General features: G+C 47.0%; 1 protein-coding gene across 2 annotated transcripts in view; it reads right to left on the reverse strand.

Moving 5' to 3' along the window:
* The window catches only part of ADAM33 (ADAM metallopeptidase domain 33), a 101,023-nt gene that overhangs the window by 12,740 nt on the left and 73,366 nt on the right, over positions 1–14,917 (reverse strand). For both annotated transcript variants that reach the window (XM_081020733.1, XM_081020732.1), the window contains exons 15-20: positions 11,337–11,445; positions 9,052–9,256; positions 8,417–8,494; positions 7,754–7,862; positions 1,915–2,062; positions 840–957 (exon numbers count right to left, since the gene is read on the reverse strand). In XM_081020733.1, coding sequence (XP_080876859.1) covers positions 840–957; positions 1,915–2,062; positions 7,754–7,862; positions 8,417–8,494; positions 9,052–9,256; positions 11,337–11,445 — 767 coding nt within the window. The remainder of the gene's footprint in view (positions 1–839; positions 958–1,914; positions 2,063–7,753; positions 7,863–8,416; positions 8,495–9,051; positions 9,257–11,336; positions 11,446–14,917) is intronic.

A 14,917-nucleotide genomic window follows, 5' to 3' on the forward strand; every position in this document is an offset into this window, starting at 1 on the left:
GTACTTCTGGGTTTTGGTGCATCCATAACCTGAAAACATGCAACCTGAAGCATCTGTAACCTGAGGTATGACTGTATAGGGACGGAACTACCTAAACTGTATAGAATTCTATTTACGTATGCTACTACAGCGGCAAGAATGTTACTCGCCCCAAAATGGAAAGAAGAAGAAGTCCCAGTAAAGGAAGAATGGAATACAAAAACTTATGGAATATGGGGAAATGGCAAAACTCACCGGAAGAATAATAAATCAAGGTAACAAAATAAAAGAATGGAAATGGTTTATTGAATATATGCAGATAAATTGTAAACAGATAAGAACATTGGCAGGATTATTATAATAACCTTCAGTCTCACAAGAGTATGTGGATGAATAAACAAGCAAATCAAGTTGATTTGGATATGCAGAAGATATTAAAAATAAATTTAAGGAACCGAGGAAAGAGGGGGAAGGAAGTCAAGTTTCGAAATGTTAAGGTGATTGTAAATTTGATGAAATGTATTAATCTGAAAAGTACACACACACACACACACACACACACACACACACAGTGGTACCTCTGGTTGCAAACAGGATCCATTCCGGAGGCCCGTTCGCAACATGAAAAGAATGCAACCCACAGCGATGCGTCTGCGCACACGCGGGTTGCGATTCGCCGCTTCTGCGCATGCGCGTGACGTCATTTTGCGCTTCTGCACATGCGTGAGTGGTGAAACCCAGAAGTAACCCTTTCCGGTACTTCCAGGTCGCCAAAGGATGCAACCTGAAAACATTCAACCTGAAGCAAACGTAACAAGAGGTATGACTGTATATATAAAACATTTCAGGAGCATACTCACTTGGCTGGAACTGCTGGCCGCAGTTTTATTGGAGAAGGAAGAAGAGGAGGAAATGTCTTGCAAAGTGAAGGCTGAGTTGGAGTGTCCCTGATTCGCCTTCCGATTGACAGCTCCATTCCTGCCGGGAAATACCAAAGGGAATGGAAGTTAACTTCTGGCAAATGGGGGGGCTCCCTCCAGATCTGTACGGAGGAGGAAGGGAGAAAAAGAGAGAGGTGGGAGAAGGACAATGGAACTTTCTAACAAGGCCCACCTGAAACTGGGACAAATGCAAACTCTGAGCTCTAGAGTGCCCACCCATTCACACTGGAGGAATTTGCACCCGGGAGCTGTGCAGGACCTCCCCAGAGGCACCAGTGAAAGCTTTCGTGGGCACTGGGTTGACGAACCCCGGTCTATACACTGACTCCCAGCAGCCCTGCGTGTTTTCAAGCAGGGGACATGCCCAGCCCTGCCTGGAGATGCAGAAATCGAACCCAAGACCTTCTGAAGGTAAAGCAGAGTACAGTGGACGCTCGTGTTGCGAGCGTGGTCCATGCAGGAGGCACGTTCGCAACCCGCAGCGTTTGCAACCTGCAGCGCCGCTTCTGCGCACGCGCGGGTTGTGATTCGGGACTTCTGCGCATGCGCAAAGTGCGATTTAGCGCTTCTGCACATGTGCGACAGCCGAAACCCGGAAGTAACCCATTCCAGTACTTCCGGGTTTCGGCACATCCGTAACCCGAGAAAACACAACCTGAAGCGTCTGTAACCCAAGGTATGACTGTATGGACCTTTCCCAGATGTCTTGGTCTCTGTGCAACGAGAGGCTTATTTCTATTACAGAATAGTTTTCCTTCAAAGGAAGGGGCAGCCGAGAGGACGAAAGTGGACGTCCACTCTAGAACAGGGTTTCCCAAACTGTTTTGGGGCTACCGTTCCCATCATCCCTGACCACTGCTCCTGCTAGCTAGTGGCGATGGGAGTTGTAGTTCAGAAAAACAGCTGGAGACCTAAGTTTGGGAAACTCTGATCTAGCGCAAGGCCTAGGAAATCCTGAGCAAGAGGGGAGGCAGCCTCCTGGGTCTCTGCTCACCTGTAGGTCTCGTGGCTCTTTCTTAAGCCTTTGAACCACTTGTTGAGCAATGAGCTTTCCCTCCGGTAGTACCAATAGAGTCCGAGGGACAAAGCCGGCAGGAACAGGAAGAAAAAGAGCAGCAGGATGATCAGGACGGCTTCGTGATCTGTAGGAAGAGGCACAGGGGTAGGAAACGGTCATGAAACCAAGGCGCATAAAGGGATGGGCTTGGTTTATGACACAGGTTGTCAATCTAAGCCATGCATCGCAGGGGGCTGGGCTAATGATGCTCGGGTCCCTTCCAAGGCTACACTTATAGGATTCTATGTCGCGCTGTGGTCTAAACCACTGAGCCTCTTGGGCTTGCCGATCAGAAGGTCGGCGGTTCGAATCCCCGCGACGGGGTGAGCTCCCATTGCTCGGTCCCTGCTCCTGCCAACCTAGCAGTTCAAAAGCACATCAAAGTGCAAGTAGATAATTAGGTACCGCTCCGGCGGGAAGGTAAACGGTGTTTCCGTGCGCTGCTCTGGTTCGCCAGAAGCGGCTTAGTCCTGCTGGCCACATGACCCGGAAGCTGTACGCCGGCCCCCTCAGCCAGTAAAGCGAGATGAACGCCACAACCCCAGAGTCAGCCATGACTGGACCTAACGGTCAGGGGTATCATAGAATCACAGAGTTGGAAGAGACCACAAGGGCCATCGAGTCCAACCCCCTGCCAAGCAGGAAACACCATCAGAGCACTCCTGACATATGGTTGTCAAGCCTCTGCTTAAAGACCTCCAAAGCAGGAGACTCCACCACACTCCTTGGCAGCAAATTCCACTGTCGAACAGCTCTTACTGTCAGGAAGTTCTTCCTAATGTTTAGGTGGAATCTTCTTTCTTGTAGTTTGGATCCATTGCTCCGTGTCCCCTTCTCTGGAGCAGCAGAAAACAACCTTTCTCCCTCCTCTATGTGACATCCTTTTATATATTTGAACATGGCTATCATATCACCCCTTAACTTCCTCTTCTCCAGGCTAAACATGCCCAGCTCCCTTAGCCGTTCCTCATAAGGCATCGTTTCCAGGCCTTTGACCATTTTGGTTGCCCTCCTCTGGATACGTTCCAGTCTGTCAGTGTCCTTCTTGAACTGTGGTGCCCAGAACTGGACACAGTACTCCAGGTGAGGTCTGACCAGAGCAGAATACAGTGGCACTATTACTTCCCTTGATCTAGATGCTATACTCCTATTGATGAGGCCCAGAATTGCATTGGCTTTTTTAGCTGCCGCGTCACACTGTTGGCTCATGTCAAGTTTGTGGTCAACCAAGACTCCTAGATCCTTTTCACATGTACTGCTCTCAAGCCAGGTGTCACCCATCTTGTATTTGTGCCTCTCATTTTTTTTTGCCCAAGTGCAATACTTTACATTTCTCCCTGTTAAAATTCATCTTGTTTGTTTTTGCCCAGATCTCTAATCTGTCAAGGTCGTTTTGAAGTGTGATCCTGTCCTCTGGGGTGTTAGCCACACCTCCCAGTTTGGTGTCATCTGCAAATTTGATCAGGATGCCCTTCAGTCCATCATCCAAGTCGTTGAATAAGACCGGGCCCAAGACAGAACCCTGTGGCACCCCACTAGTCACTCTTCTCCAGGATGAAGAGGAACCATTGATGAGCACCCTTTGGGTTCGGTCAGTCAGCCAATTACAAATCCACTGAGTGGTAGCATAGTCAAGACCGCATTTTACCAGCTTCTTTACAAGAATATCATGGGGCACCTTGTCAAATGCCTTGCTGAAATCAAGGTAGGCTACATCCACTGCTTTCCCTTCATCTACCAGGCTTGTAATTCTGTCAAAAAACGAGATCAGGTTAGTCTGACATGACTTATTTTTCAGAAATCCATGCTGACTATTGATGATCACAGCATTCCTTTCTAGGTGCTCACAGACTGTTTGCTTAATGATCTGCTCCAGAATCTTCCCTGGTATTGATGTCAGACTGACTGGGCGGTAATTATTTGGGTCCTCTCTTTTCCCCTTTTTGAAAATAGGGACAACATTTGCCCTCCTCCAGTCTGCCGGGACTTTGCCTGTTCTCCAGGAATTCTCAAAGATGACTGCCAGTGGTTCTGAGATCACATCTGCCAGTTCTTTTAATACTCTTGGATGCAGTTCATCTGGCCCTGGAGACTTGAATACATCTAAACTAGCCAAGTATTCTTGTACTATCTCCTTAGTTATTCTGGGCTGTGTTTCCTTTGCTGAATCATTTGCTTCAAAATTCTTCAGGTCGGGCATTGTTTTCTTTATCGGAGAAGACTGAGGCAAAGAAGGCATTGAGGAGTTCAGCCCTTTCTGTGTCCCCTGTTTGCATTTCACCATCCTCTCCTCTGAGTGACCCCACTGTTTCTTTGTTCTTCCTTTTGCTATGAACATACCCATAAAAGCCTTTTTTGTTGCTTTTAACCTCTCTAGCAAGCCTGAGTTCATTCTGTGCTTTAGCTTTTCTGACTTTGTGTCTACACGTGCTGGCTATTTGTTTGAATTCCTCTTTGGTGGTTTCCCCCCTTTGCCATTTTTTGTACACATCCTTTTTTAATCTTAACTCAGTTAAAAGTTCTTTAGATAGCCACCCTGGCTTCTTTAGGCACCTTCCATGTTTCCGTCTCATTGGTATTGCCTGAAGTTGTGCTTTTACTATCTCCCTCTTAACAAACTCCCAGCCATCATGAACTCTCTTTCCTTTTAGTATTACTGTCCATGGGATCTCACCCAGCACTTCCCTAAGTTTTATGAAGTCAGCTTTCTTAAAGTCAAGAAATTGAGTCCTAGTATGCTTGGCTGCTCCTTTCCGCTGTATAGTAAACTTCAGAAGAGCATGATCACTTGCGCCAAATGATCCTTCCACTTCTACCCCACTAACCAGGTCATCAACATTGGTTAGGACCAGATCTAAAATGGCTGTTCCTCTTGTTGCTTCTCCCACTTTCTGGACAATGAAGTTGTCTGCAAGGCCAGTGAGGAATCTGTTTGACCTTATGCTCTTGGCTGAGTTTGACATCCAACAAATATCTGGGTAATTGAAGTCCCCCATTACTACTTTCTCCCTTCCTTTTGCATGCTTGGCCATCTGTTCCAGGAAGGCATCATCTATGTCCTCCGTTTGGCTTGGGGATCTATAGTAAACTCCCACAATGAGGTCACTGTTATTCTTCTCTCCCTTAATTTTGACCCAAATGCTCTCACTTTGGCTTTGAGGTTCTAAATCTTGGATCTCTTCACAGGTATACACATCCCTGACATATAACGCCACTCCTCCTCCTTTCTTGTCCGGTCTGTTTCTCTGAAATAGATTGTATCCCTCCATTATTACATTCCAATCGTGGGACTTATCCCACCAGGTTTCAGTGATGCCTATTATGTCATATTTAGTTTGCTGTACCAAGAGCTCAAGCTCATCTTGTTTATTTCCCATGCTTTGCGCATTAGTGTACTTTACCTTTATGTAAAACAACTGCAGGCTCAGGAGCAGGGGAATCTTGTTGCGGCTGCCCACACAGTATATCACTGGGTACTCAGTAAACCACTGCTCCTATTTATGGAGGCTCTATTCTGCTATCGTCAGAGGAACTTCACTTATTGGGTTGTTTTTGTTTTTGTTAAGTATTTCATGGTTTTATATCTTGATTTTATTCTGTGAACCGCCCTGAGACGTCCAGGTATAGGGCGGTATATAAATTCAAATTCTAATTCTACTACTCCTACTACTACTACTCCTACTACTAATAATATTTCACCCTTTGCCAACTTGGTGCCCTCCAGGTGTTTTGGACTGAGCTGGTGGATGTTGTAGTTCAAAACATCTGGAGAGCCCCCCCAGTTGGTAAAGGCTGGTTTAGCAGCATAACACGACATCTAAAACTAGTGGCGCCCACCAGCTCAAAATTAAATTTGTTGGTTTCACTTGTCAACTGATTCACAAACTGATATAGCTCATTTGGACCAAATTTTAATAATCTGGCATTTTTTTTCCAAAACATTGATCCAGGGGTGTGGGGGTGTGTTTCATTACTGGAAAGAATGCAAAATAACCATTTAATAAACTCTCGTGGTTAGAAGGGTTTTCCTTTTCCCATAAAAACATCAGAACCAGCACAGCCTAATAAAATTAAACAAGGACACCCTGGATTCTCAGGTTCACGCTTAAAGGAGAGGCATGTGGAGGAAAACCTCCACCTTGGGGCTTTTTGCCCTTACAGAAAACAAGGGGGTTGGAAGTACAGAAGCCCATCGTTTTGCAACGGCATGGGATATATTGAAGAGGCTGATGTTCATTTTTATAAATAGGCCATAAAACACAGCAGAAGTATTTAAAAAAAATCTGTGCTCCATCACTCTAGCAGGCAAATTACAATTTATAGCCACATTGCACTGGCCAAAATTAATTTACCAATTCCTTCCCTCTCTATAACCAGGCATCACAAGCTATTGTTGTACTATATGTCAATATTTCACTATTTCTTTGTCAAGCAAGAGCTCCATGAAACAGGAACACGGGGCGATTCTTCCCTATGATTGTGGTATGGCATGAAGAGGAGGGGTCTTTTGCAGCCAGAGGGTCAGATTGCCTTCTGGGGAGCCTTCCAGGGGCCAGAAGCAAAAGTAGGTGGAGCAACTCATTTACATTTGGGCTTTGCCAAGTAGGCTGGTTTTCACTCTCACTAACAGAACCCTGTCTATTCTCCTTTCAGGTAAGCAAATCATAGAACTGCAGAGTTGGAACGAACTCTGAGAGTCATCATGCAAGAATCTCAACTAAAGCATCCGAGACAGATGGCCATCCAACCTCTGCTTAAAAAGCTTCAAGGAAGGAGAGTCCACAACCTCCGGCACTGCCAAGCAGCAGAAAGTTTTTCCTGATGTTTAATCGGAATTAAATGGGCCTTCTCTGCAGTGGCTCCCTGCCTGTGGAATGCTCTCCCCAAGGAAGTTCGCCTGGCGCCTTCATTACACACCTTTAGGCGCCAGGCAAAAACATCCCTTTATAACCAGGCCTTTGGTTGACCTGATTGACATCCCAGGTAAAGGTAAAGGGACCCCTGACCATTAAGTCCAGTCGTGGCCAACTCTGGGGTTGCGGCGCTCATCTCGCTTTATTGGCCGAGGGAGCCGGCGTACAGCTTCCGGGTCATGTGGCCAGCAGGACTAAGCCGCTTCTGGTGAACCAGAGCAGCGCACGGAAACGCCATTTATTTTCCCGCCGGAGCAGTATCTGGGAAACACTGGCCTGCGAGCGCTCCATTTGGAAAACAGCCTTTACCAAAGGTGTCATGGGCTTTGAAGACACTCGAACTCAGGACGCAAGGGAGGACGTGCTAAGAGGAAGGCACGCTTGGCAAAGCCTCACCATAATCAACTCCCGCCCGGGAACCAATGTCCCCACTGTGGAAGGACGTGTGGCTCCAGAATTGGCCTCCACAGTCACTTATGGACCCATTGTTAAAACCGTGCTTATGGAAGACAATCTTACTCGGCTACAAGGGATCGCCAAAGAAGAGAGACTGTCAGAAAGTTTTCCCTGATGTTTAGTCGGATTCTCCTTCCTTGCCATTTGAATCCACTCGTTCTCATCTTCGGAGAGGCATTGACATCTGCCTCTCAAGGACACATCCCAGCCAGGAAAACACACTCCAGAAGGTTGTGTGGTCTGAGGGCCACGTAAAGAGGACTGGAGGGCCACATGCAGTCCCTGATGCCTGTGGTTCTCCACTCCTGGGGCTCTCAATTTCTCCGGCTTCCAGAGCATTGCACCCTTTGGATTTGCAATAGCGGGGACGGGGACGACACACACACAGAGCGCATCCCAGGACTCACTATCGTGTTGCACAGGGCCACTGTCAACGCTGCCTCCCAGACCCGCCTTCTCGCAGAACGGAGGAGCCCACCCTGCGTCACAGTGGCAGTTCCGGTTGCTGTTGCAGACCTGGAAAAGATTTGCGGAGTGAGGCTCAGGCTTGCCAAAGCACTGTTTGCAGGCACCACCCCCCCCAAAAAAAACCACACCAATATGCGCTCAACTTAAAATGAAGAGATTGTATCAGTCAGGACAAGTCTATGCTGGGTCAAACTTGGCCTTCCAGCTGTTTTGGGACTACAATTCCCATCATCCCTGACCACTGGTCCTGTTAGCTAGGGATGATGGGAGTTGTAGTCCCAAAACAGCTGGAGGGACAAGTTTGGCCATCAGTGGACTAGCATCATGTCCTCACAGCAGTCAAGAAGATTCCTCTGGGAAATTGCCCCTCCGCGCCCGTGCGGTTTCCATAAACTCGTACAGTATTCGAATTCTGCTCAAGGTGCAATTGCGAGCCCTTAATGTTCAGGCAGAATGATCTCCTGACCCAGCCAAAAATGAATAAATGATGCCTTGGAGGGGATGCCTAGTTCCCACTGGTGTATTGATGCTGTTTTTCTTCAACACCCCTTAGCTAGAGCCCTTTCCCAGAACAGAAGCTAAGACGGCAGCCGGTGACTCACCCCGTGGCCGTGGCATTTCGAGGTGCACTTGTCCAGGTCATAAAAAGAGGCGTTGAGGCAGCGCTGGTCCTTGCACACCTGCAATCAGAACGGCCTCCGAGTCAGACAGGCTTGCAATGCCCCAATATTTCAACACCGCCATTTCATTTCATTTCATTTCATTTTCCAAATTAATATTTACATTCACATAATAACATAATATGTAAAAACAAGATTCGAAAGAATCCCTTGGACTTCCTCCCTCCCCGTTGTGGGTCCTTTTGTTAATCTTTTCCTTTTATATGAATCCAAATTTTTGTATCTCCATTATGTCCGCAGTTCTTCATTACATTACAAGTGTTATTCCAATCCCACTAACAATTTTCACTGTTTACCATGGTTTTTAAGATAAATTATATTTTAAAAATTCCCTATTCCTTATTAAAGTCTTGGTCTTCCTGACCAATTTCATTTAATTTAATTATTTAGACCCCGCCCATCTGGCTGGGTTGCCCCGGCCACTCTGGGCGGCTTCTAACACATTTAAAAAACCATAATAAAACATCAGACTTTACGCAGCGGCCTTTTGGTATTGCGTTATAAAGCGCACCCTCTAGGTCTGGGTGCCTCTGTCGTTTCTCCCGGGAAACCCTCACCATTCCATCTCCGCACTTGGTCCCCGTCATCACCAGCCCCGGGTCGGACATGTCTCCCTCGTCGTCCTTGGTGGCGTAAACCAGCGCCCCCCGACACTTGATCTCCTGCCCGTTAAAGCGGATGGTGGTGTCCATGGAAACAGTGTTGGTCCCTTTGGGCTTTGCAGCCGAGCTTTGGCACTGGATCTTCCCACACTTGGCATCTCTAGAAGGAACGAAAACATCGGAGCTGGGAGAGGACCTGAAGGCTAGCAACTCCAAATAATAGTAGTAATAATAATAATAATAATAATAATAATAAATTTATTTATACTCTGCCCATCTGGCTGGGTTTCCCCAGCCACTCTGGGGGGCTTCCAACAAAACATTAGAATACAATAATTCATCAGATATTAAAAGCTTCCCTAAATAGGGCTGCCTTCAGATGTCGTCTAAAAGTCTGGTAGTTGTTGTACTCTTTGACATCTGATGGGAGGGCGTTCCACAGGGCGGGCGCCACGACCGAGAAGGCCCTCTGCCTGGTTCCCTGTAACCTCACTTCTCGCAGTGAGGGAACTGCCAGAAGGCCCTCAGAGCGGGACCTCAGTGTCCGGGCAGAATGATGGGGGTGGAGACCTCCTGCAGGTATTCTGGGCCAGGGCGGTTTAGGGCTTTCAAAATCAGCACTGGCTAGTCGCCACCCACAGCCCTCCCCTCCATGAAGTTGCTTAATTGGTGGCCATCCCTGTCTCCTGTGGCAGGGAGTTTCATAGTTTAACTATTGCGCTGCATTCTTTTATCTGTTCTGAATTATCCACCATTCAGCTTCATTGAATGCTTATGACTTCTGGTGTTATGAGAGAGAGAGAGAGAGAGAGAGAGAGAGAGAGAGAGAGAGAGAGAGAGATTTCCCTGCCCACTGTACAATTTCATGAACTTTGTCGGCTCTTCACCTTTTCTCTAAACTCAGAAGTCCCAAATGCTATAACCTTTCTTCATGGGGGAAATCACTCCCATGGGCCCAGCCTGGGGTGGAGGACAGCTGCTCCCCCCCCCAAAAAAATAAAGCAAATAAATAAAAATACTTAACTAAAAGTAAAAATAATCAGAATATTGGAAACAGAAATGCTTGCTGAAGTCACTTGGATGATGCTGGGGCACATTGTCTTTGCAAATGACAAACTGGCTGAGCAATAGACAGTGCCAGACAGATGAGGAGGGCAGGTTGGGGTCCTGTAGCCCCCTTAACATAAATCCTGGCTACATCCATGGTCACACCATCCCCTTGATTGTATAAACTGCCTGGTAACTTAATCTGAAGTGTGGGGTACAGCTATTTTGGCTTAGATTACCGTATTTTTCGCTCTATAGGACGCACCGGACCATAGGACGCACCGAACCATAGGAGGGGGAGAACAGGAAAAAAAATTCTCCCCCTCTCTGCCCAGCGCCCCTTCAGCTAAGCGGCAGGAGAAACGGAGCCCCTTCCATTTCTCCTCCCGCTTCACTGAAGGGGCGCTGCGCAGAGAGGGAAAACTGTGCAGCTCCTCTCCAGCGAAGTGAAGCCTGGAGAGCAAGAGGGATCGGTGTGCACCGACCCCTCTCACTCTCCAGGCTTCAGGCAGCTATCCACAAGCCTTCGGAGTACAGAGGGAACTCCTGCTATGCTCCGAAGGCTTGCGGATAGCTGCCTGAAGCCCCCAAAGCACAGCGGGAGTTGGCGCTGCGCTGTGCTCCGTGGGCTTCAGGCGGCTTCAGCAAAAGCAACGCGAAGCCTTCGGAGCACGGGGGGAGCTCTCCCTCCGCGCTTCGGAGGCCTCGCGTTGCTATCGCTGAAGCCAAGGAGCCTGCATTCACTCCATAAGACGCACACATTTCCCCTTAATTTTTGAAGGGGGAAAAGTGTGTCTTATAGAGCGAAAAATACGGTAGATCAGGGATAGCCAAGTTAGCTCCTTCCTGATGATCTTGGACTCCGGTTCCCATCAGCTCCATCCAAAACGGCCAGTGCTCAGGGACGATGATAGAAGTTGCTGTTCAACAACATCCGGCTTCTTCTGGGATTAGACGGACAGGCATGGGATGCTGAGAACTGCCCTTTCCATGGGGATTTAGGGTAGCATCTCAACACCTGGGGTGGCCAATCTTGACGTTGCCAGACCACAATCCCATCATCCCTGATTGCTGGCCATGTTGGGTAGTTTTAAGGGAGACCAACAAGAACTGGAGGTCGCCAGAGTTCAGCTTTGGTCAACTGGACAAGCCCAGAGTCTGCATATTGTGGTGCATTCCAGACCAGCACTCACCTCCACGCACACTTGACGTAGTTGCCGTGGCGGTCCTTGCCGCAGTTGCCATACATGTCGCCCGCCCGGTTGACGTCCCGGAAGCAAGCGTCGGGAGCTGGCCAGGCACCTGTAGGTGGAAGCAGAGTTGAAGTGAGCTCAAGGAGATGGGGCCACCAAAAGGCACATCTCTCCATTCGCAAGCAACTCCCACAGCCAGTTGCCCAGGAACGTACAAAGACAAGGAAAATTTCTGACCATCCGGTATTTAGAGAGAAACTTTGGAACCCAGCCTCTTGGATAATGGCGTTGTCCCAAGTGACTCTCAACTCTCCAGTCTCTACCATTTCCCCATTCATCATCAACATCATCTCATCTACGAGTGCCACTACATGCCCTCTGTCTTTGAGCTCTTTGCTCTCCTACTTTCAAGGCCCGCCGGGTTCTGGGAGAAGGGGTGTGTGTGTGGAATGCTTTCTAATTTATTTATTTATTATACTTTTCAAATATATGCATTTCACCGATTCTGCAATCATTTTGACATTTCAAAACTTGACTTCCTTCCCCCTTTCTGCAGTTCTTTAAATTTATTTTGAATATCTTCTGCATATCCAGATTCGCTTAACTTACTTGTTTTGTTTTTTTAAAAAATATTTTTTATTGCTCAATTTCCACATAACAAATTATCAAACCCTGTAATCACATGCATTATTTTTTCTCACAAAGCCAGCATGACAACACCCAAACTGCAACCCCCAAACTCTCCAGAAGATGGTGCTTGTTCCTTAGCTAAAATAAAATATGTGGAAATGCACAATCTGGTGCCCATAACTACTGTGCTGTGTTCAAGGTGTTGTTGAAGTGCTGAACTACTCGGAAGCAGTTTAGCTGAAAGACTAACTGCCCCAATATAGATCTGCAAAATCACTTATATTACTATCAGGGGAGATTCTGCTCCTTGTACCTCAAGCTGTGGAATAGGTGTCTATCTGTATAACGTGCATATGTTATACAGTGGTACCTCTGGTTGCAAATGGGATCCGTTCCAGAGGTCCGTTCACAACATGAAAAGCATGCAACCTGAAGTGCCATATCTGGGCAGGTGCGCAGCATGATTTGGCCTTTGTGCGCATGCGCGAAGCGCGATTTAGCGCTTCTGCACATGCGCGAGCAGCGAAACCCGGAAGTAACTCTTTCCAGTACTTCCGGGTCGCAACCTGAAAAAACATAACATGAAGCAAACATAACATGAGGTATGACTGTACACGTAATAACATCCGTTGTTGGCACCCGTGTGTTTCAAGAAGCAATGGAGTGCGCCTCTGAGGCTGTGTTAGCAGTGCCAAAGTGATCTCTCTGGGGTACAAGCCTGGGTAATAAAAAGGTAAAGGTAAAGGACCCCTGGACAATTAAGTCCAGTCAAAGGCGACTATGGGGTTGCGGTGCTCATCTCGCTTTCAGGCCAAGGGAGCCAGCGTTTGTCCACAAAAAGCTTTCTGGGTCATGTGGCCAGCAAGACTAAACAACTTCTGGTGCAAAGGGACATCATGACGGAAACCAGAGAGCACGGAAACACTGTTTACCTTCCTGCCACAGCAGTGCCTATTTATCTACTTGCACTGGCATGCTTTCGAACTGCTAGGTTGGCAGGAGCTGGGACAGAGCAACGGGAGTTCACCCCATTGCAGGGATTCGAACTGTCAATCTTCTGATCGGCCAGCCCAAGAGGCTCAGTGGTTTAGACCACAGCGCCACCCGCATCTTTTTCAGTAGGTTTTACTAAAACTTAAAAGAAGGTATGCAAAGATTAATATTTGTCCGCAGATAGCTTCTGGGTCATGTGGCCAGCATGACTAAGCCGTTTCTGGCAAACCAGAGCAGCGCATGGATGGAAATGCCGTTTACCTTAACGCTGCAATGGTACCTATTTATCTACTTCCGCTGGCGTGCTTTCAAACTGCTAGGTTGGCAGGAGCTGGGACAGAGCAACAGGAGCTCACCCCATGGCGGGGATTCGAACTGCTGACCTCCTGATCAGCAAGCCCAAGAGGCTCAGTGGTTTAGACCACAGCACCACCTGTGTCCCAAGAGCAAGCCTGCGAAGTATGGCCCAAAGGAAAACAGAGAAGGCAATTGGGTCAGGAGTTTCCGGAAAGAGATATACAAGGCGCTATCCAACTGTCTTAGGGACAGAGTGGATTTGTTTAGAGTTTGCTCCTTACATTTTCCTTCTTCTGAAGATATCCCGCAAATTTAGGACCAGAGCTTTCCTTCTCCTAGATAGGCTTCCTTCCCAGGTGGACAAGCCCCACCTGGGAATCACTTCCCCCTACATCACGTGCAGACACCGCCTTCTTGACCATTGGCCCCACTCTTGGTCTCATCCGCTCAACGCACCAGAGCCTGTCTTCGCATGCAGAGTCCCTAACTCAAGAAGGGTTTGCAACCCACTGGCTCCCCTCACCTGGTTTAGCCGGCCAGTCAAAGCCATTCCCAGAGTGTGGCCCATATTGCATGCTGACAGCTTCTAAGAGCCACAGGTGAGAGCTGAGTGCAGGATGGGGACCAAAGGTGAATAAAAGACCCCAGAGGTAGCGTGACATGCCCCCTACCAGAGGTACTACCCCTCCCTTAACATCCCTGAAGGAGCGTCTCTACCCCCATCGTTCAGCCAGGATCCTGAGGTCCAGCTCCGAGAGCCTTCTGGTGGTTCCCTCCCTGCGAGAAGTGAGGTTGCAGGGAACCAGGCAGAGGGCCTTCTTGGTAGTGGCACCCGCACTGTGGAACGCCCTCCCACCAGATGTCAAGGAAATAAACAGCTATCTGACTTTTGGAAGACATCTGAAGGCAGCCCTGTTTAGGGAAGTTTAGGGAAGTGAACATGATTTGAGTTTCTACTGAACTGAGGCTGCATTTCAATGTTGTATTTTAATCTTGTTTTTAAGTTGTATTTTAATCAATTGTTTTTATACCTGGTGTTAGCTGCCCTGAGCCCAGTCTTGGCTGGAGGAGCAGGGTATAAATAAAATTTAATAATAATAATAGTGATGATGATGATGATGATGATGATGCTTGATGTTTTATAGTGTTTTTTATATTTTGTTGGGAGCCTCCCAGAGTGGCTGGGGAAACCCAGCCAGATGGGCAGGGTATAAATTATTATTATTATTACTATTATTATTATTATTATTATTATTATTATTACTATTATTGCCCATACATATAAAAAAGAGATCATTGTATTTGTAGCAGAACTGGGGTTTATTTTTTTAAAAAAATGATATTTATTAAAATTTCAGAAAAAAAGAATTACATAAAAACAAGAAAAGCAAAAACAAAAGACAGAAGTAAAAATACAAGAAAAATACAAAATACAAAATAAAAGAATAAAAAACACTTTTAAAAAATAGATCAATCTTTCCATGCCTTACATTCATATCCTTGTTTCCCTGACCTCCTCATACCTCCCTTTTTTGTATTCCAATTCAATTAGTTAATTCAGCAATTTCTTTCCCTCTTTATTTTCTCTTAATCCTTTAACTTAATATACTATAACTTTAAATTTTCACCTGTTATCAATCCATTTTTACATACACCTTTAT

The sequence above is a fragment of the Podarcis pityusensis genome (genome assembly GCF_964106645.2).
Source record: "Podarcis pityusensis genome assembly, chromosome: 9".
NCBI classification, from domain to species: Eukaryota; Metazoa; Chordata; class Lepidosauria; order Squamata; family Lacertidae; genus Podarcis; species Podarcis pityusensis.